Source organism: Ambystoma mexicanum, chromosome 2q, assembly GCF_040938575.1.
Source record: "Ambystoma mexicanum isolate Mex_15411 chromosome 2q, UKY_AmexF1_1, whole genome shotgun sequence".
Classification (NCBI taxonomy): Eukaryota; Metazoa; Chordata; class Amphibia; order Caudata; family Ambystomatidae; genus Ambystoma; species Ambystoma mexicanum.
Window position 1 is genome coordinate 1,032,627,564 of NC_090924.1, and position 22,748 is coordinate 1,032,650,311.

A 22,748-nucleotide genomic window follows, 5' to 3' on the forward strand; every position below is an offset into this window, starting at 1 on the left:
GGGCCGCCCCGCAGCACGTCCATGGGCAGGGCAGTGGATGGCTTGAGGTCTCGCCTCACCAGGCACCAGCGGGAGAGCAGATCTCCCCGACGAGGAAGCGCCGCAGGGAGCTTGTGGTGGGTGGCGCCTGGGGAGCAAGCAGGGCAGCGCCTCCAGGTGGGGGACGCAGCAGGCAGCCACGAGACGGCAACGGCGGGGCCCCGCAAGGGAGGCCGCAAGCCGCCGTGGGCCCAGGTGTCGTTTCACAGGTTCCAGGCACCGATTCCATTCCAAACTTCGGCCACACGGAGGGGATAGTGACAGCAGACGAATCGTGGCAGTATCGTTGGGGAATAATAAGGATTAGCGCCGATATTTAGCAGATTCAGGCGGGCAGGAATGGAGCTCACAGGCTAAGCAGCCATTTTCTGGGCTGCTCAACAGCGCCCCCCGTATTGCATTAATGACATAAGAATGTCCTGCCGTAAATTAAGCACAGGCACCTTATTTCTGGACCTGAAACCAAGGGAAGGGTTTGAGTCATATCTGGCATGGGAATATCCAATCGTCCAGTTGCGGAACAACTCCTTCAAACTAGCAACATTTACAGTGAAATGTTTCAGACTCAATGACTGTAGCTGCAAGGCGTGTGGTGCACCTATGGAAACCTCAATCCATTTCCTTCTATTTTGCCCAATACATATGGATGTAAGGAATTGTTATCTATTGCCCTTATTCAGAAGTAGGACTGTCATATCCACTGCTATGGCTGTGTAATTATGCAAACAATCTTAGGACCTAAATGCAGTCTACTTTCTTTCAAGTTATGTTTTTAGGGCTTGGCTACGCAGGTCACGATTACTAACCCCACCATGAATTTATCCCTGAAGATTTTCGATGTTTCAATACTTTCCTCTTTTTCGATGTACTTATTTTACTGCTATGTCCCATTGTATTTATGTACTTATTTATTACTGTGTTAGTATATGTGTATGTGACAATGACATTCTTTTATGGTTACCCCAACCAAATTAAGTTACGTTTAACACAAACCAAACAAGTCTGCAGAAGCAAATCTGTCGTTACGCGGGGGAGTGTGATTAGTGCTGCTACGAGATGTGTTGGGGTGCAGAAGTACGATGGTGGCACGGTGAGTGGCACAGACTTGTATTCAGGAAAACATAAAGAGGAAACCTATCTCCTCTAACCCTAAGAGGGGTTTCTCTGCCTCTAATAAGGAACTAAGTAAATAAAGAGTCCACGGTTGTGTCAAAATGCCTACCTCTATCCTTCACACTTGTAACTAGTAGGAGAAGGGTAGTGGATCTGATTTGTCCAGAAGAATGACTCCCTTCTTCTGGACAGTGAGCCACTGTTCCAATCCTTGGGGGAATTTTGCCTGTGAGAATGACTCCCTTCTCCAGATCTCAGTTCCTTTCTGAGGAAACAAAGTTCCAGCTTGTGGTGCTATAAGGATTTAGTTCCAATGCAAAAATCCTCCTTCATTTCTCTGCTGAGCGTTCCCCACACTCGTGGTTCCAGTGAGCGCCTCTCTCCCCGACCTGGTTTCATGCTTTGGTTTTGAATGCACACTGCCCAATCTGGTCTCAGGAAAATGAGACTGTTCATTCATCTTCTCGTTAGTGCTCTCTATGCTTCTGCACTTCTTCCTCATCTCAGTACTGATCCTTAGGTTTTCCTATGAGTCAAGTGGTCTCTCCCTCGTCACAATACTTAAGGGATACATGTCCCTTGAGGAGTCCACACTCTTCCTCGTCCCAATACTTCCTATATTGGCAGTATGTCAAAAATATATAGGTACACTGTTGGTGGAAGCGGGTAGGAAGGTATGTTTGGGTTAGTTGGGCTACAGGGATACCATGTTCTCCTCAGGTTATCACTAATCCCATAGGGGGCTTCCCTCCCCATGAGATCTGCCCGCTCAGTACCACTCCCAGGGGGACTTGTGGAAAGTGGCTTCACCTCCCTGGCCTCATGGGAAGGGGCTCCCCCTAGGGAAGAAGTGACAACATCCAGGGCTTTGTCACATATCCTTCCCCCATATGCCGCTGGATTCTTCATCTCCTAACGGAAAATGGGAGAGGAAATCTATGTTCCCTTGTTCCTTTTCCTTGCAATGTTCTACACTGAAGCAATAAGTTTGGGGATTGAGGAACCAGTGCATTACTCTTGTGTTTGTACCCTTTCAGAAACTAAGCTATATGAGGGGGCAAATGGTTGGGGTTTAGTGTGAACTTCATACCTGTGAGGTAGTATTTCATGTAACCAATGGTCCACTTTATAGTTTAGGCCTCTAACCGATTCTGCATAGTTTCTCTCTCGGGAAGAGTATCTGACTGATATGAAACAAAGGATGTTCTACGCCATCGTATTCCTGTTATAATACTGCCCCTAACTCCATTTTAGAAGCGCCTTTTTGGAGAATAAACTAATTGTTAAAGTTGACCACTTTTAGCACCAGTTTGCTACAAAGGATTGATTTGAGGGTATCAAGTGTGAGAGGTCAGAAATGTGAGGTAGACTACTTTGTAGAGAGTTTTCAAGGCTTGCCATTTTAGTAACCAAAAATAGTTTGCACAAACGCCTCACTATCCCTACCCTAACAAAGATTTCCCTGCCTGTGATCAATCAACTAAAGGGTAACACTCTAACCAAGGGCTATCTAACCCTCACTCTTGTATAACAATCAAAACACATATGGCAATTCAAATTAACATCATATAGCATACAACCTGCCTCACAGCATTATTAATGTCGTTGTGTTTTGGTCTGGGTCAACTTCCCCAGATCCAAACAAGGATTTTCTACAAATTAGGGAAAGTTCCAGTACTCAGATTCACAAAATCCCGTTGCTTCAACAAAGTACCTTGAAAAAGTATAAGCTTCCATTCTTCCTGTAATAAGAACTATTTCATTTTTATGGCAACAACAAATAATCTGGTCAGGATGGTGTGCCACCGTTCTTAATTGCATAAAGAATTTTAACTTTTATTTAGTCAGCTTCCACAACTCTTTTGCAACAATCACATCTCAGTATGTTGTTCTCTATTAGTACCACTCTTCAGCACTTGCACCTTCTGGTACATGGCTTGTCTTCTCACCAGGTTTCTTCTGGGCAATCATTTCTTGACCGGTTACACTTGCTTGCCCATCTACTTCTTCCACAACGCAAGAGAAAAGTGCTCAATGGTAACTTTTTAAATTTTAGAATACCAACTTCAATAGTTTTTCTTGGTATCAAAAATGGAGCTTTCAGGGAATAGAACATTTACTCTACAAACGATGCTAATCTCCTCCTATCTAGCTTCTTGCAGAAGGGCAGCTTGTTTGCCTCCTTTCTCTTCCTTCTGCACCAAAGGATACAAAGTAGCTAAGATACAGTCTTTATTTGTGGCTACCTTGGTTTTGGCAATGTAAGTTTAGCTTAAGCACATTCTTCTCACCATAGGAATAGCACCGCCAAAAACCTCTGGGGTTGTTATTACTCCCCTCTGACCGTTGACAATGCTTGGGGTTCTCCCTTGGCCCAGATTTAACTCTCTTTTGGCTTTGGGTTTGCTTAACACTCTGATTTGGCCCAGCTTGAGCTCTCTTTTGGCTTTGGCATTGCTTGGCATTACCAATTCTCAATACTGCCTTCTCACTGGATTGTCGTGATCTCCAAATACCCATAAAAGGCACATCACAGCTACTTCGTTTCATTAACCATCACCTTCTTAGTTTTCTAATTGTTCGGTATTCAATGAAAATGCATTTGTCATGCAGCCGCAAGCAGTGTGGCTGACCTGGCGTATGTGAGCAGCACTCGAGCACTCCGGTACCACTTGCAAATGGGTAACTCACCGGGTAAGTTGCTCTCGCTCGGTGCTCGCTGGCTGTGGGCTTCTCAGCTGTCCTGGACTCGGCAAACAGTTTCTGGTCGTTCGCTACTGCTTCCACCACACCAACTTGAAGCTTTGCAAGCTCCTGTGAATCTCCTGTGTGACCCAGTCACCAGAGATCGGTGTATGTCTTCCACCACAATGACTTTCCGCTGCACAACCACTGCACAGGGGATAAGGAGAAGCAACAACGCTCTCAGGACCCTCTGTGTTCCCGGTGTCTTCTTGCTCTGTTAATTCCGCCTCCACATGCAGATACGGCCTCCACAGAATAAACTGCTTCCTCTGCTTCTGTTTTCTTCAGCTTCCCTCTGGCCTGCACCTGAGGAGGCCATTTAAACCTCAGTCTTCCTCAGGTATGGGTCATTTATGTAAATTAACTGACCACTACAACCTGGTTCTTCTGCGTCCCTCTTCCTCGTCCTAGTACTGAGGGAATTATGGGACTTGGAGTTCTGAATAACAAAATGTGTTTTCTTAACTGGTTTCTTTCTTAAACTTTGATTTCTTTTCCCCACTATCCCTACTAATGGAATATTATATGAATCAGCCATCAGACTGGTTGGTAGGGAAGGATCTAAGTTTTCAGATGAAATGTGGTTAATATTTACAAACCTCCTTTCGATAAACTTTTGGAAGTTAGGGGGATTTTTAATTGTCTGAGTTACCTGAATTTGAGAGAGATGGTTATTTGTTTTATTCACACAGGGCTTCGGAATGCTTTCACCCACAATAAGGTGGTTAACCTGTGCAATAGAAGGGTCATGATGGCAAAAAGCCATTATATATTGTGGGAGTGGAAAAATTTAAAATACCGTGTCACTTCCCTGAGCCTTGTCTCCTCCCGGGTAAACCTCCGCAGAGCACCATCCCCAAGGTGAGCATCACAAAGCGTCTGCCTTTCCATGGCCACCTGCGAGGCGACTCTAGGCAGGGATTCAGTGAGGAATCCATATAATTCATCACACAAGGCATACCTGATCTTCTTTATTCCATTTTAGATTTTGAGGTTCTATGTTTTCTTTTATTGTGACACGGTTTACAAAAAACCTTACACAAAATAATGAAAACTTCAAATTTCATCATCACTATGCAAACATAAAAAAAGAGAAAAGAACATAAAATCATGAAGATAATAATAAAACCTTGGTTAAGAAACGACCAAGGGTGCTGACCAATGACAGATTTTCGCCCCACATTAGTCTTGACTGTAAATGATTCTTTGAGAAAACATAGTTAAAACTGTCCACTTCCTTATCAAATGTAGTTGGTCTTAAAGTGACAAGTGCCTGACAATCTTAACACCCAATGTTGTTAAGTTTCCACAAAGCCTGTCCATTGTCAGAAACAACAGTCCATTTATAACAAATTATCTGGTGGCTGCAGGAATTTAGCATAATTTAATAGCTGTCTCCACTGAAATCGAGCCTGAATCGAAATTAAATCTAGTTTATGCTGAATTATGGCATTTGGAATAGACAGAGAAATTTCCAAGACATTTTTCCAAGTCTGTCCCTGTAATGTATTAAGGTATGTACCAAGATATAAGGGGGACATATCCAATCCAGACAGTACAGTTGGCTCCATTTTCAGTAGATAGTATTCCAGAACGGGTACACTAGAAAACGTAAATAATTTTGCATACAAATGTTTCATGTGAGAAATGAGAGGGGTGAGCCTATCTTTCAGCATTGATTTACATATTTCTATTGAAGCAACATTAGAAAGGTTATATCCCAAATAGCGCATGGAGGCAACCATCTCTACTCTCTCGCCCCACCCAAAGACTACCCCATAGTTTTCGGTTTCCTACTGTTAGAAAAAATTACAAATCTATGTTCTTTAGCTTGTCTGTGAGGCAGGAGGTAATGGTGGAGTAGTTAGAGATTAACCTCCTGTTTTAGGAAAGCTCTTAAATCCCTTTTTGTTTTTGGGACAGGGATTCCTTGCACAACCATAAACCTTTCAGTCTGAGGCTGGACAAGGCCATTTCCAACAAAGAAACCCAGATATCTTACCTGCCAATTTCAGCTAGATGGCATTTCTTAGGGTGGGCTCTAAGACCTGCTCGTCTCAGGGCGTGGGTGACTTCATAAAGGTGATGTTCCCTCCAAGTCTTACTGTGGATGACAATGTTGTCCAAGTAGGCACTGCAAAAACTGGAATATGGACGTAGGACTTGGTCCATTAGTCTCTGGAACGTGGCAGGGGTGCCATGTAGTCCAAATGGTAGGACTTTAAAACAAAACAGCCCCACAGGGGTGGATAAGGCCATTTTCTTTTTTTCCTCTGGGTTCAATGGGACCTGCCAATAGCCCTTGGTCAGATCTATCGTGGAGGGATACACGGCGGAGCCCAGTTGATTAATGAGGTTGTCAATCCTAGGCATAGGATAATTCTCAAACTGAAAATATATACACAACCTCCACAATTTATCAGGTTTTGCTACCAGGACTATTGGCGAGGACCAAGGACTTTGAGAAGGCTCTATTATGTCTGTAGCCAACGTCTTCTCCACCTCCTGGAGAACTGTTTATTTGCATGCATCCAGAATCCTGTACGGTTTTAAATTGATTACTTTACCTGGAGGGTGCGGGATACAGATATGATGAAAAACTCTTTACTCTTCCAGTTCTGGGAATTGGGTTAAAAGATTCTGGATGTCTTGCCTTTGGGATTTAGGAAGATCAGAGGGTATTAGGTTGACCCCCATCTATTCTGTCAGCATAAGACTAGCCATTACTATGCATGTGGATTCAGCAGAGTATTCTCTCCTTCAAAAGATTGATAAGATAGATCTGGGCTTTGGTGCATCTGTCTGGCTGGGAAATATAGTAATTACATGGCCCAGATTGTTCTATTATTTCATTTGGTCCATGCCAACAGGAAAACATTTTATGCTCCAAGGTGGGAAGGAGCACAAGGACCTTCTGGCCAATAGAGAAGGATTGGGGGACAGCCTTTCTGTCATAATTATTTTTCTGTTGTTCTTGAGCCTTACCTAAGTGACAGTGGACTATGTCTCTTACTGCTGCCATATGTTTTTTTTAGATGATGGGCGTTTTGGCATAATGGTAATATCGCCTCCTCCCTGGTCTCCCTCAGCATGTCCAGGACATCTCGTGGGCCTCGCCCGTAAAGTAGTTCAAAAGGTGAGGCACCCTTGGGGAGCTTTTCGATCGTGAACAGTGCCCAAGGTATCAGCGTATCCCAATACCCCCTGTCGGCCTCGACCAACTTCTTAAGGAGTTTTGTTAAATCGTTTCACTAGTCCATTCATTTGAGGATGATGTACAGATGTTCTAAGGGCTTTGATCTGGTGGATTTGTTTAACTGCAGCCATGATTCGGCTCATAAATGTTGTCCCCTGATCCATTAGGATCTCTTTAGGGAAACCTCCAGGACAAGAGGGGAATGAGACGTTTAAGTATCTGTTGCAAGGTTTTGTTTTGCAGAGGGTATGCCTCAGGGTAGTGGGTGGCATAATCCAGTATTACCAATATACATCCCAATATATATCGGTTACCCATTTTCAAAGGTTCAAAGGGTCACACAATATCCATCCTAACACGGGAGAATGATACATCAATAATTGGGAGGTGTTGTAAGGTGGAGGGCTGTTTGGGATGGGCTTCTGACACAGAGTGCAGGTTAATACAACATTTTTAATGTCAGCGTAGACTCCTGGCCAGTACAGCCAGTTTACAACTTTCCCTTGGGTCTTAGCGGTTCCCAGATGTCCCGATGTAAGATGGGCAAGGGTGATTTCTAACACCATCCTTCGATGGCTTCTGGGTACCAATATTTGAGAACAAGGAGTCCCCTCTGTACTAGTGTCTCCCTGCTATAATGAGCCCTGCTTTAGTAACAAAATGCAGCCTCCTTTTTTCTCCCTTCTTTCTCAGAAATGGTTCTGAGAAATGCCTCAGTTAACATGGGGCCGTTATGTTGAGCGAAGGCCAAATCGGGGAGGATCTCAGGTTTATCGCCAATAGAGGTGAGTCTTAGGGTCTCAGGAACGGTTTCAGGTTCTTGGTCAGCTCCCCCAAAACCCTTGGTTCCTCTCCCAGTGGTATTGGTCTGAAATACCTCCATAAGTCTGGGAAACGAGGCGTTTTCGAGGATACCCTGTGCCACCTTTTCCCCTAGTTTAATGTGATAGGAATTTTTGCTGTTATTCTGTAGCAATATCTTTACATCCCCTCTATAATCTGGGCCCACCACCCCAGCTATCACATCCAGGCCATGTTTCCAACAAGCCCTGACTTGGAAGCCAATCATATTTAGGTACCTGGGGGGTCGGGGGGGGCAAAACTAAATCTTTAGTGATCAACTGCCTCTCTCTGGTGCTCAAGTGATTTCCCAGCTGCTGGAGAGGGCAAAGCCTACAGACTCTTTAGTGGTGTGTTGCTCAAATTGGTCTATCTATGAGGCCCCCAGTTTGTGTCAAACAAGCCTGATACCACTCCTGACACCATATGCAAGGGCGCAGAAGTGCAAGTCTGACACACTGGTGGAATGGTGATTGGCAAAGACTTTTATTCAGGAAAAATTAAAGAGGAAACTTATCTCTCCCTAACCCCAAGAAGGGTTTCTCTGCATCTAATAAGGAACTAAGGAATCAGTCAGAAGTAAATAAGTGTCCACCGTCTTGTCAAAATGCTTACTTCTATCCCTCACACTTGTAACTAATAAGAAAAGGGTAGTGGATCTTCTTAGTCCAGAAGAATGACTCCCTTCTTCTGGCCAATGAGCCACTGTTCCAATTGTAAGGGTGAATTTTGCCTGTGAGAATGACTCCCTTCTCCAGGTCTCAGTTCCTTTCTGAGAAAACAAAGTTCCTGTTTGTGGTGCTGTAAGGTTTCAGTTCCAATGCAAAAGAAAAAGTTCCAACTCAAACATCATTCCTTATTGACCATAGTTTGGCTTCAATATTGGGTTCCTGGAGAATGCCTTCTATCCCCAGGTGTTTGGTTCTCAATGTTCTAACAGTGCCAGGGGAATGGCTCCCTTCCCTTGGCCTTCTTTTGATTAGTTTCATGATACACAATATTCGGATAAGACACCAGGAGATATTGCTTCCTTCTCCTGAGGTATTGTTAAGGGACTTCAATTCAGCACTCCAACTAAGTCAATGCCTGGTCTGGGATGCCCAAGGGAAGCCCTTATTTATATATTTTTATGACAAGTTATAATCTGGATGATAAACCCTTATATAACGCCCCTCTCTTTGAATCCCCCTGACCTCACTGAGCCAAGAAGTAGGTTTGTTTTGCAATTTACAAATTTATTTTAATTAATTAATATTTGATAACCCACTTATGAAGATAATGTTGATCAACAATGGATCCTAGCACACTTTATTTTATCAGTTAAGCGTTTGTACAGAAAGGATAAAATAGCTGAGAATGCTTTATGGTTTCAAGGAAGAGTAATGGTGGAAAGGAATGCAGTACAGAAATAAACTGATATGGTTTCAACAAGAGATAATATAATCACTTTTCCCCTTTGTGGCAATTCACTCCCCCCTATGCAATATAAAGAGATGGAAGGAAAGCACACAGGCAAAATACTTAAATGTGATTTGCAAAGAAGTGAAAATATGCTAAAAATGATTTTAATGGCAGCTACTTTGAATTAGTTCAGGTCAACACTATCAACACTATCAGTGATTCATGAGGGATTATTCGGTTGAAAACGGGTTTCAGCAATGCAAAGCAAAAGACAGCGATTTTTGACAGGTGGTGAAATGAGCTAGTTGCAATTCGCGGCACTTTTTCCAAGTGCGTCGAGCGCGATTACGGAAAAACTATAAGGAGTAGAAAGTCGGTTTAGGGCTTGTTGGAAAGCTGAGCATCTTAGCTTTCAAAGATATGGACAGTTTTGTGGAGGTAGATTTTCAGAAATAAAGTAGTGATTCAGAATGGCAAATGACACTTTCACAGGGTTAAAGTCAGAGAATGGACACGATTTCTATGATGCAGTTCTGGACAGGTTAAAATGGTTTGAATCAGATTATGTTAGAATAAGAGATTGGTTCTGGCACAGTTTTCAGGATACTCACTCCTAGTCTTGGAAGGTATGGGCCTCCGTCACGGATCTGGTCAATAGGTTTAGCTGCGGTTCTCCTTCTAGCAAAGAACAAAGCCTAATTGTACCAGCCTTTCACACAAGCTGCAGTCTTTCATGTAAGCCAGTGTTTTCAGTGAGGTCACCAGTGGGTCATGGTGCCCAAACTCCTTGAAGATTCCAATATGCTTTGAGGTGTGCAAGAGCGTTGGCAGTATGACGACTTCCTCTCCCCTGTGCTCCCCTGTGCTCCTTTTCTTAAGAAAGCGAGAGCTTAGATCCCACTTGCATATGCCAAAAGGAAAACACTTCAGAAGAGGCCTTCATTGCACAGACATGCGCAGTGCGTCCTACAGTGTCCGCCTCGCATAAGCAAGAAATGCTATTCTAACGTGGTAGGTTACAGGGCCTATTCACTTTAATACTACAGTGCCAGGCACGGGGAATATATACAATTTTCATTTCCCAATTGTCCTCCACAGCCCCCTCCTATGAGACCATCACTCCAGTGTCATTACAATCATCTCTAGGGGAACAAACATTGCATTCCATCAGGTCATAACACTTTATATCTTCTTCAACATGACAGTAAAGCATTTGAACAGCATAGAGCTAATCATAGTGTAATTCCCACACTACAAAATGAATTTAGACATTTAAACAACATTTCAACTACATATATAAAAACCCTACAGCTAAACACTTCCCAAGCACATGTTTCCCCTCTTCATGAATACACCTGTTGATACACTGCACATCACAAAACCTTCAAAAAAAGGCAGCTGTATTGGATTTGCCAGAGCTTGCTCAACAAGTGCCCATTATACATCACAGAGTACACAAGAAGCATTTTAGTGACAATGTTACTATTTAATCAACTTTCATGAAAATTGCATTCATGTAATTCAGTTGTGCCCCTAGGGCATGGAACTCCGGTGGGAGGAAACATTAATCTTTTTCCATTTATGCCGGAGTTAATGGCTTGTTATCCTGTTTGTATTGTTAATACATAATGTGTGCTATTGTTCTAATGACATCTGTTTTTCACCATATCTAGGCTCTAGCAAAAGGTCTGCATCTACATGGAGAGCAATGAACACAATAATTGCTGAACGTGGGTTGGCTGGACTTTTTGCTGGTAAGTATTGTGTTCTCATAATGTTCAGAACATTTTAATACTCACCATGTACATCCTGTAGTAGGTATTGCCACTTAGATAAAGTTTGCTCCCTCAGCAGTCTCCTTGATCTGTAATTGCTAAATAAACATGTTATTGGGGTAGAGTTGTTAAGGATACCAATCGGGCGTCACACACTGGACTAGGACACTTGGTCTTAGCCTGGTATGTGGTGCTCAATAGGAATGCTTTTTCTTTAATTTCAATGAATTCAAATTGAGCCGATACCCGAGCCGTCTCACACCACCTTTTACAAATATCTCGGGTCACCATGAACCATGAACCGGGCTGGTTGGGGAAATACAATATTTATTTATTTTTAGAATTCACAAAAATAACACAAATTTTAATATTGGGCAGCAATCACCAATGGGGGATAATTACAATGGGAATGGAAGAAATGCACTTGGTTAACCTTCTAGTAGAACATATCCAAAGCACAATTTAATAGGAGCACTTTTTGAATTCAGGTAGCACACAAGTTAAGGTTTCCCCCTGCAATGTCCCCTCAACCCACAAATAACCACATTCTGAGTGGCTAGAAAGAAGTAGCAGGTAGTCAGGGATAAGAGGCAGCAAACAGAATCAAAATCCGATTTTAAACCCTTTGTCATAGCATGAAATGACACTCGGAAATTGACAAATAATTAATGTGCGGTTAAATCGTTGAGGCAAATATGACTTCTCACGACAACAGTAATGCATACACCCTAGCAATCACAAGGCAAGGGATCAACAAGGAGCATACAATTCAAAAACAAGTGGAAAATGAGAACATGCTGCAGCCGAATGACACTTTGGAAAGTTGCAATTTTCTCAATTCCCATTTAAAATGTCACAAACGAACTTGAGGAAAAACGGGTGAAATTGTTGTATTCGCAATGCGGTTTCTGGGCTGGGGCATAGATATATATTACAGGGACAGTATAGAGGTGAAAATATGTCTCTAGCTGGTGAATTGAGAGAGATTTGGAAGGTAGAGTGAGGTTAGTTTTTAGGAAAATGAGCAGTGAAAAAAAGAAAATCGGTTTTTAAAAGTGAAAGGCAAATTTTAACTAGATTTAATGGCTAAGAAAAGAGGAACGCCACCCGTAACTATCAAAGTTAAGCTTCAGTTGTAACCCTTCACGCGGTGTACCCCTTTTCTTTAGGGAAAATTAATTTATTTAATCAAAATATTGCTAATGACTTATGATCTATACAGAACAAAAGGAAAGTGGCGCTAACACTGGGAAATTCAATGACCGGGTGCACAGAGAATTCTAACAGTTTTAACAAGTTACCAGGGTAGGGATAGGATTGCTTAGAGAGTGGAACAATGACAAACGGGTCAAGATGGGGTGGACTATATTATGGGATGTGGGTTACTCACAGTCTACGCTTGGGTTTGGAAATTTTGGAACAGTCAACAGGGTTCTGGTCACTGCACCACTCGGATCACCAGGTAGCGGGCTCTCCTGGCAAAAGACAGTTGGGCAAAGGTCTGGTCACCAGATGGCAAGTGCAGCTGGGCAATTTGGGTCACTGGATGGCACAGGTAATGGACAAGCCGGTCCGGTCTCAGGCTGCTAAGGTACCACAGCCTTTCCCCTTTGTAATGGGATTTTAGTGGGATTTTCTTAATCTAGGCCTTTGCTGGAGTAGAGTCAGCTATGCTTTGGCCTGGCAGTGAAATCTGGTCAGGTTTGCTTTGGCCTTGTAGTAGAATCTGGAGTTTGGCAGGATGAATGTGGAAGATCAGGAACGCAGGCGCTGGAAATTCAGGAGAGAGTGTGTGGAGCTCTGTCAAACCCTCTTATTTATAAAGCATGGTGACATCACAGAATTATTGGTGGCAAGAACTGAGCTAGGCCTACCTCCAAGAAGCGGATAGGGCAATCAATGTTGGTTGCCTCCTTGAGCAGGAGTCCCAGTTTATGAGGTTGTATTTTATGAGGTAAAAAAACATCCCACAGTCCTTTTTGCCAAAATCAGTCATAATCTAATTTATACATTTATACACTTGTGGCACTTTACCATATCACATGGGCAGATTACCTATTGTATGAAGAGCATAGCAGTACATTCCTTACGGTTGTGGGACCTTGTTTCGCCCTTCGACCAGTTTTTTGCACTTTTCAGTGAGAATTATATTACTTAAAAATCTATAACTTTACACATGTGTATAGATTATTATTAGGCACATCAGTGTTACATTTGACAGTGGCATCCTGTACACTTTCCGTGGAATACCCTATTCTCTGCCATTTCTATTCCCCATGTTGCAGTGAAGTCTATGATAAAATACTCTTTGAAACAAATGGGCATCCTTTGTCCTTCACTGGAAGCATTTTGTTCTCTTCAGTTACCCACCAACTGTCAGTTCAGCCCATTGTGGAGGGGGGATTCCCAGTTTGATTGAAGGTTTATGACTTCACAGGTTGGTGTCCCAGAAGTTCCATTGTAAGAGACTGGAGCAGAGACCAAAGTCTGTAAAGGTAGCACTTATCAGTTGTGTTAGGATCTACTGTGAATGGCTTTCTGTTGCTAGCACTTCCCCAAGCAGAAACCTGTATTTGGCTGGTTTCACCCAGGTTGCCAATGCAGTTTAATTTTTTATTTTTGCTTTGAATTAGAAGAAAACCTGCTGAATAAAACCATCTCATACATGTATTTCACAGCACAATCCCCTTTCACGTTGCTAGGCAAGGATACGTTTTTGTTCAGCATAGTCCTTTTAAAACAGGCATATCCTCCTTTGGTTTGTAAAAGCCCATCCTGTCTCCTTTCCTCCATACTGTACGGGCGTCCCTTCCAAGGCGCTGCCCTGACTCTGCCCTCCAGCGCCACACCTCAATCCCCTTTTCCGCGTTGACGGGAACGGGCCAAATTCACTAGTTCTACTGGGTTTGGCTTCGGCCATGTAATTCCACGCGTGGATACTTCTTCTCTTTGTCTTTTTTGTCTTTTCTATCAGGTACTCAGTCCTCAGACGTCACGCTCCTCCCCGGCGCATGTCGACTTCTACAGGGTTCAGCCGACGTCCATCCTGCAACGGGCTCTTCCCAACTTCAGACCCCCACGCCCTCTGCCTACGTTGCTTTGGCCCAGACCATGGTTGGCAATCAAGTTCGGCATGTGACTCGCTGTCCTTGAAGGCTCTGAAGAACAGACTAGCCAGGTGGAGGGAGCACTTCCAGAAGTGGCCTCCAGAGGATCTCAAGAACTTTGTGAAGCATCGTCATAGGTCCAAGATAGGGCTGATATTTTCCAGCGCACCCCGCAAGGGAGACTCTTTCCCAGGGACTCTAACGTGTGGGAGGGACCGGCCAGGTCCTTCTACCGGCACGAGCACCAAGGCTGCTATAGGTCCTCAGATCCTCCCGGACAAAGTGCCGTGGGACCGGAAAGTTCTTGTACTGGGCTTACACCCGAGGGGCTCCACCCTTTTACCAGCGCGATGGCCGAGGGGCTACGCCCTCACACCGGCAATACGTCTGAGGGGGCGCTTGTATGTAGCTCTACCAACCGCCAGGTCGAGAGTGTCACCTACCGGGCCGAGACCAGAGGAGCAGGGTAGGCCCAGTGATCCACACGCGAGCATCTTGGACGAGGCCAGACCCAGCAGGTTGGGCAGTACATCACAGGCACGTGGCAGGCAGCTCGACAAAATGGCTGCCGCTCCAATCAGGAACACCCATCCAACGCCATTCCACGAATTCGGTGAAGAACGAGTGTCAAAGTGGGACTGGTCGCAACCAGGTACGTGGCCTATAGTCTACCCTTCATATGCACAGGGCAGCTTTCCCATGCGTCCATATGGACTGGGTACGCAGTGGCTCCAGCAGTCCTCTGCTACCCTGCCGGTATCCCCTACCACCTCTTCGGCTAGTGAGGAGGTGCTCTTCGACAAATTCCTCAGCCTCATGAGGTCTCCGTAGATGGGGGCTATCATCAAGGACGCAGTCAGGGAAGTCCTTCCCGCCATGCTTGAGGCACCACAGATGCCTTAATCGGGCCCCCAGGCCCCAGTGCAGCTGCCTCCTCTGGCTCCACAGCCAACTCCACAACCTACGCCGCCTCCTCAGCCTCCGGCTGCGGTCTCTGTACCCCAGCCTCCAGCTCCATCTACCCCTCTTCCTCCACAAGATCCTCCGGATCCGCAGGACAACGACGAAGAGGAGGATCCGGACACGCCATCCTCCGCTAGGGCCTTCCATGAATGTCTTGCTGGCCTGGCGGAGTACCTGGGCCTCCCTCAGCCCGAGGTCAAACAACTGGCAGAGGGAGTTCTGGCTGAAGTCCTCACAAGATGCCCCTCTGCCAACACGGGGATTCCACTGCAAACCAATGTAGTCTCCCTGGCCAACAAGGGTTGTCTCAAGCCCCACTCAGTCCAGCCGGTCAACCGATGCCTGGACGCTAAGTACAGGCAGATGGAGGAGGGATACACTCTTGCTCTCGACCCATCCTCAGCCACACTCAGCATCACTATACTCTAAGCCTCAGTCATCCTCAGCCGCCTCCTCTGTGGCGCTGCTAGGCTAGGAGGAGAAGATCTTGGAAGCTTACGGCAAGAAGATCTACTCCAACGCCTCCTTGCACCTGCGTCAGGCCAACGCAGATGCCATGCTGGCTGCTGCCAACCAACGGTTATGGCGGGAAATTGCGGACTTTCTCCCGGAACTCCCCCCAATACCACTCTCACATTTAGGCGGGGCTAGCGGAGGCTAAGCTCCAGGCGCACGACCTCATGGAATCCACAGTAGCGCATATCAATACCTCAGGCCATGCCATCTGCATTGCCCCCGACATGAGGCGCATGGCCTAGCTCTGGGCGACTAAATTCAATCCGGACGTCCAGGAGCACATCCTAGATCTGCCATTCGGGGGGGGTGGCTCTTCCACTCATCTACGGATGAAGAGCTGGACAAAAAGAAGAACAGTTCATAAACAGCAAAGTCCTTGTCCATTCTTACAAAGACCACGCCCAAATCTTACACCCAATCTCAGCAGCGCTCAGAGAAGGGTCGTACATATGGAGGGTTCCGCGGCTTCCAGGAATGCCCATCCAGGCAGCCGGACCGCTCGCCGTCTCAGAGCTGGCGCAAACAACAAAAAGGGGGTGGGGGCTAAGGACTTTTTCCAGTCCGCCTCCTCAGCCTCAGAGGGAAAGAAGGCATGACACGCCCCTTCGGGTCCACATGTCTCCGGTGGGGGGCAGGCTTGCTCTCCATGCACATTGCTGGCGCCAGAATTCACAGACCCCTTGGTCCTCTCCGTAGTATCCACAGGGTACCGCCTACTCATCCCAGCCTCTCCTTCCTCCTCTCCTCCACTCCCACAGGTTGGGACAGCAACTCTTTTGGCGGAGATCCGGTCGCTCGTAGAGAGCCAGGCAGTGGAGGAAGTTCCAGCCTCCCAGCAAGGTTTTGGCCTCTACTCCAGGATTTTCGCCATTCAGAAGAAGAACCAGGCAGGCCTGAGAGTTGTGCTTGACCTTTCCATCCACAACCTCTCTTTACCCCTGCAAAAATTCTAGATGGTTACGCCAACTTTTACAGTGGAGACATTGAACAAGGGAGACTGAATGTGCTCTGTAGACTTGAAGGACGCGTACTTACATGTCCCAATTTGGCAGCCCCATTGTTCTTTCCTACGGTTCAGAATCATGGGTTACCATTTCCAATACAAAGTCCTTCCGTTTGGCCTCAACTCGGCCCCCAGGGTCTTTACCAGGCTTGTGAACGCTGTAGCGGCCCTCCTCAGAGCTCGTGGCCACAACATCTAACCATACCTCGACGACCGGCTCGCAAGGGCTACATCTCCGGAGGTGGTTCACCACTCGTCCCATGCCCTTATGAACACACTGCACGACAGGCGCTTCTCGCTCAACCTCAAGAAGTCACAGTTGCTACCTACGCAGACCCTGACATTCCTGGGACTCATTTGGGTCACATGCTCCAAGAGGTTTTTCCCATCTGAGGACAAGATCTCGGCCATCAAGAAGGCCACCGCCCGCTTCCTCAGCAGAGAAGTGACCTCGGCATGGTGGTACCAACATCTCCTGGGTCTACTAGCGGCGGTTCTGTTAGCCGTGCCGCACACAAGACTAAGGATGAGAAGGATTCAGCTGTACTTCACAGTCTCATGGAATCAAGAGCGGGGCTCACAATCCGAGAGGATCAACGTTCCTCCATCTCTCCACCCAGACCTAATTTGGTGGTCCATTGACTGCAACCTATGGACGGGCAAGCCCTTTTGGCTGCCCCCTCCGCGGGCCACCATCACCACAGACTCCTCGCTCGAGGGCTGGGGAGTCACCCTGGACGATATCTCGGTCCACGGCACCTGGAGTCGACAGGAGCAGGAATACCATATCAATCGGTTGGAGCTCAACGCTAGTTGGAGCTAGTCATGCGGACGTACCCTGCATTTCTGCCCAAGGTTCCATCGTTATTTCACTTGAACGAGGAAATAGTCCTTCCTACGTTCTTTCCCGATCCCAAGGATGAAGCACAGTGATTGCTGCACTGCCTGGACATCAGGCGTGCCCTAAAATTCTACTTGGACAGGACCAAGGGCTTACGCAAGTCAGACGCCCTGTTCGTCACGTTCGGCGGCTCGAGGCCAGGCTATCAGGCCTTGAAGGCTTCCGTATCCCGCTGGATGGTCTCTGCCATCAAAGAAGCGTATGAGGGTCAGCACAAGCCACTCCCGGCCAGAATGCATGCCCACGCAGTCAGGGCCAAGGCAACGGGCATCGCATTCCAATGCCATTTCCCTTGGCAAGTCATAAGCAGGGCGGCTAGTTGGGCCTCTCCATCGGCTTTCTGCATGCATTACTGTTGGATCTAGATCTGATGTTGCTTTCGGACAGGCGGTTCTCGGGAACATATTTGCTTAAGGAGGGTCTCCTCTCCACCCTGGGGCTACAATCAGTTCTAATCGCCCATACAGTATGGAGAAAAGGGGATGTGACGTAAGAGTAATTATAAGTTACTCACCGTAGCGACTAACATACTCTTAGTCCATAGTCCCCTTTCCTCCATATGTCCCATCAACCTTCCCCCTAATAATACTGGTGTCATTAGGCAATGTTAAATCTATTGTTGACACGTCAATGGGGACTGAGGTGTGGCGCTGGAGGGCAGAGCCAGGGCAGTGCATGCTCCCTGGGCCGTGCCCCCGCCCGCCTCTAAATTTAAAGGGGAAGAAGGTTTTTTCTAGTGAAAAAGGTTCCGTCTCCCGTCCCTTGCAAGGGACGCCTATACAGTATGGAGGAAAGGGGACTATGGACTAAGAGTATGTTAGTCACTACAGTGAGTAACTTATAATTTTGGACACGTGATGCAAGCTGCTAGCATTTTCCTTTCAAATTTGGTTTTTCCATCTGACTTCCCAATATTGTTTTGCCGCCATAGTTAGTTTCTTGTAGGTAGCAGTCTGTACAAGGCAAACGGCTCCATGAAATTGACATGTGCACAGCAAGCTAACCTTTCTTTTCAAGCAGTGATTTTTGACATTTTGTAGCAAAGGTTTGTGTATTTCCGTGCAGCTGAATAAAGCTTTTGTTGATTTTCTCAGATTTGGCTGGCACAGAGCCTGTCATTCAGGAATAATGCTCTTTTCTGAAGGAGCAGAATGTAAATAGGGCTGGGCATGACAGGGTCTTTTTGATAAAAGTAGTTTGATGAAACACAGATGAAAATAACGTCAGAGCAGCCTCCTTTTCAATGTTAAATATTCCCTTTTTCAATGGGAACTTTGGCCTTGCAGCAAAGCAGCGCTGCTTTTTCACTCCTCTTATTTTGTACATGTAAGCAACACACTGGCAGGCTTTTTTAGTGTGCCCCTTATTCCATCCTGCCCAATATGTGCTTGGCAAGATGGTGCAGCCATCTTTTTGTCGTTGCAAAACACAGTTATGGTGTGAGGCAATGATGCTCACAGGAGCCAGCGCAGCCATTGTGCTGGTTCTGCTGATGTGCAGCTTGGTGAGGTGGGTAAGTTCTGCTGAGTGGGTAAATATATCCCACAGCGTCCACCATGTTAGATCATAGCCTTCAGGTAGAACATTCCTAGTCCTACAAAATGGTAATGTAAATATGATCGAAAATAATGCATGCTGTTGCACTTTTTCTTTTAACAAAGCAAACATTTTGTATATTCCATGTTTTGTTTTCGGTTAATACTCATTTTGATATTAATTATTCATTCAGAAAGACGTTCTATTATGAAGAGGACTTTGGGAAAAGGAAAGCAATTTCTTTCCTTAGGTTTTAATGAAATTCCTCCTTTGTTTTTAAAGGGGTTGGGAAGGATTTCCAAGCATAACTATTGACCAAAACCCAATTTCTACCCGCTACGGATGACGGGCCTAGTGTGGCAGTCAATTTTGAACAGGTTTTAATGCAATCCAACTTGTGTTTTTTAAAGGGTACCAAGTGTATCATCTGCCCAGACAACCATTTTTCTTGCCTGTGAGTCCTTTTGGAGCAAATTAATTTGTGTTTCAATCTATTTTCTTCCACTCTTGGCCCTGAAGACTGCCCTGTTCCTCACCAATGTCCAGCCTACTTGCAAATTCACCACACATAGCAGTCAGTTCCCAGTGATTCAGTGGAATATACAAACATCTCTCCCACAGATCAGCTTTTTTCACAAAAGTGGGGAAGTAAAATTAGCATGTGGATTTTGGGACTGCCTCTATTTCCTTGTACTTGTATGGTTTCACTACCATCTTCCGATCTCACAATTTTGGTGGTCTAGTTACATCTTGCACAATGAACAGGTTAATCCAGCAAAGCTGTTTTGCACGAAGTATCTGGGTTCACACTACTGCCAATTGTTAACATAACTGGAAACTGCAGCTCAGGCAATTGGTTGGAAAGGATGCAAGTGTGTGTGTGTGTGTGTATACTAGGGCAATCCTTCAGATGGTGTCACTTCTCCCCAAGGGAGAACCACTTTTCATGACGCTAGGGACGTGAGGCCGCTACCAATAGTCCCCCTACAGGTTGTAACATTCTGGAGGCTCTCATGTAGAGGGACTACTTTCCTGGGGATAAGGACGCAATTGGGAGGCACAACCCCTGAAAAATCCCACCACGTAGGCTGACGATAACACCCAAAATGTATCAACATAAGATCACCCATGAAACAATGTCTTATTGTGAAATATCGAACCCAACTGATGACATAAGAACAGAGATGAAAAAGCGGTCAAACACGCTACATTGGAGCGGGACGGAGGCTAGAGCAGCTGCTATCAATTGGAAGGACTTTATGCTGAGTCCATCCCACTATTTAAACTGAACAGCAAAGACGGACTGTGCCCTTTGTCATCTGCTGACCCATCCAACAATGGCCTCTGCGGTTCTGGCAAGCTGGAAGCTGTGATATGACCAGAAGGAGAACCAGGCTACCAAAGAGTCTGCAGCGAAACCTGGAAAGCAGACGCAGGTGTATCAGGAGACTGCAACAAGTCTCGTCTCCAAGGCTGAGAAGAATAACGAGAAGCCCAAGAATTATCTTGAAAGTCGGTCTCACAATCACACTCGTCCGTCTCACCTGATGACTCTGATGCAGAATCTGAAGAATGGCTTTCAGGGAGAGGTGTAGGGGTCTTTTTTCTTGCAGACCGGCGGCCCTTGTAGAGAAAAGGGCAGTTGTGAGAGGAAGCTACTCTGCCCAATTACGGATCGCTCCTTTTTGTACTTTAAATCTATGTTTTGTTGCTTATAATACTGTATATATAACTGTAATTTAATGTACTTTTATTCACGTAACTTTGTAACCCAAGCCTAAAATATTCTTGTACCATATCTTTTTCTGCACCCTGATACCTTCGGGTCTGGTGCGCATTACAAATAAACAAACAAACAAACACAGTCAATGCAAGGGACCCACTTCCTGGCAGCCACCAGGCAGGGCAAAAATGTCTTGGGCAACAAAAAACCCATGGGTGCAGATAGCTGAGTGGAACTGCATGTCTTCTCTCAGATGTTTTCAATAAGTCTTTTATACTATTGTGCCAGCAGTTGGATATCCTTCCAAATCCAAGGTGGAAGGAAGGAGAGCATAAGGAACGCTACACGCAGAACAGCAGAGTGAAAGGTAGCAAAGCCAAGCAAGGCAAGGAAAACAGGAAAGACAGAACTTGTGTTTTACCCAAGCAAGGAAGCGGTAGGATTGCAACGCGATGCGGAACCCGTAACCTCTGTTGATATGAGGTACGGGGGAGCGCCATGCTGAAAAAAGCTAGATCGCAACAAACACTGGAATGTGATGTGCAGCTCAATGGCAGCTTTTCCACAGATGCCAGAGCTTCCATGATGGGCAAATTGCGACAGTATGCCCCTGTTAGGGAGAATTATCTTATAAGGCTAATTTCCCAAACCTAGTGAGTCCCCCAGCAGCTTTGCTGGATTTTTTTTTTTCCTCCTGCTAAGAGTGAGACTCTTTTCCTCCCACTCTTAGACATGATTTGAAGTGCTTTTTGACTTAGTATGTGTTCATGGGTTATGGGGTAACCTCTTTCTGCTCCATAGGGCATTGTCTGTTTTTGTATGTGTGTTACACCGCACCCTCAGTGCAGTAACACAGGGGTGTCATAGTGACTCCCCAACATAGACTCCATACCCTGGGACTGACTACTGTCTCCCAGAGCATGTAAAGTCACCATTGACTTTACTAGTCCTAAATTGTGAACAGAACCAGTACACACCATCATATTGTGGAAGTACTGCTAGGGGTAATTCGATTTCCCCTGGGTCTGTTTCCAAGGGGGCACTGTGCAGTCACCCCTTGTCGAGTTTCTGGCTGGTGGCAGTGGTTACCACGCAAAATATTCCTTCGGAATATTCTCTATGGGATTTTCCCATTGATTTTAAACGCACCACTTTTTGGTGCAATGTTAAAGACACCGCCGCTTTATTTATTTAATATTAAATCCACGGTTGGGTCTTTTTGCCAGAACTCGGTTCCAAAATGGCGTTTGTGTCCGTCTCTGTAACTCTGACCCAGGTCGAGACCTTTGTTCCACTATTTTGGCGGGCTTCTCCACAGAAGCCCTCCAAATGGTGCCACTCTGTCTGGGTTCCATAGGAAGGGTGGAGGGGGGATTTGGCACCCTGGACTGAGTTGCCGTAGCAACTGAAGTTGCACTCTTCTCTGATTGGCCCAGTGGTGAGCCGCCCGGCTCACCATTTAGCATGTGTGATTGACAGCTAGGCTGATGAATGGGTTTTTTTCTGCATAAAAGCAGGGCCTTTCGGACTGGAACTTCAGAAGTCGCCACAGGACTAAGAATCCGAAGAGGGAAGAAGCTGAACCATCTGCAACGACGACACCACCGGTGAAGCCCTGCTGCAACAAACTCACCACTTTCCCAATGACAAGAGAAGATCTTCTGCTGGACGAGTCTTCTCCCCCTTGAGCTGGTGGGACCAACGAGTTCGCCTCTTTCGCCTTCCAAAGACGTCTCTTGGTCGAATCGCCCGTGCCAAGCACCCCGGCGGCCGGATAGCCAAGCTTCACCACTTTGACCGCGAATAAAAGGACCGCACCTTTTAATCGGGAACTCCACGGCTGGTTTTATCCCTGGGCAGTGCAACAACTCCAAGTTTCCTCCTCGACGA

The 22,748-nt window shown here is 45.9% G+C and overlaps 1 protein-coding gene across 4 annotated transcripts in view; it reads left to right on the forward strand.

The window, feature by feature from the left end:
- The window catches only part of SLC25A40 (solute carrier family 25 member 40), a 964,848-nt gene that overhangs the window by 845,747 nt on the left and 96,353 nt on the right, over positions 1-22,748 (forward strand). For 3 of the 4 annotated variants that reach the window (XM_069648381.1, XM_069648382.1, XM_069648385.1), the window contains one exon: positions 11,008-11,088. In XM_069648381.1, coding sequence (XP_069504482.1) covers positions 11,008-11,088 — 81 coding nt within the window. Of the gene's footprint in view, positions 1-6,932; positions 7,034-11,007; positions 11,089-22,748 lie in introns of all 4 variants that reach the window. The other variant, XM_069648384.1, reaches the window with a different exon arrangement.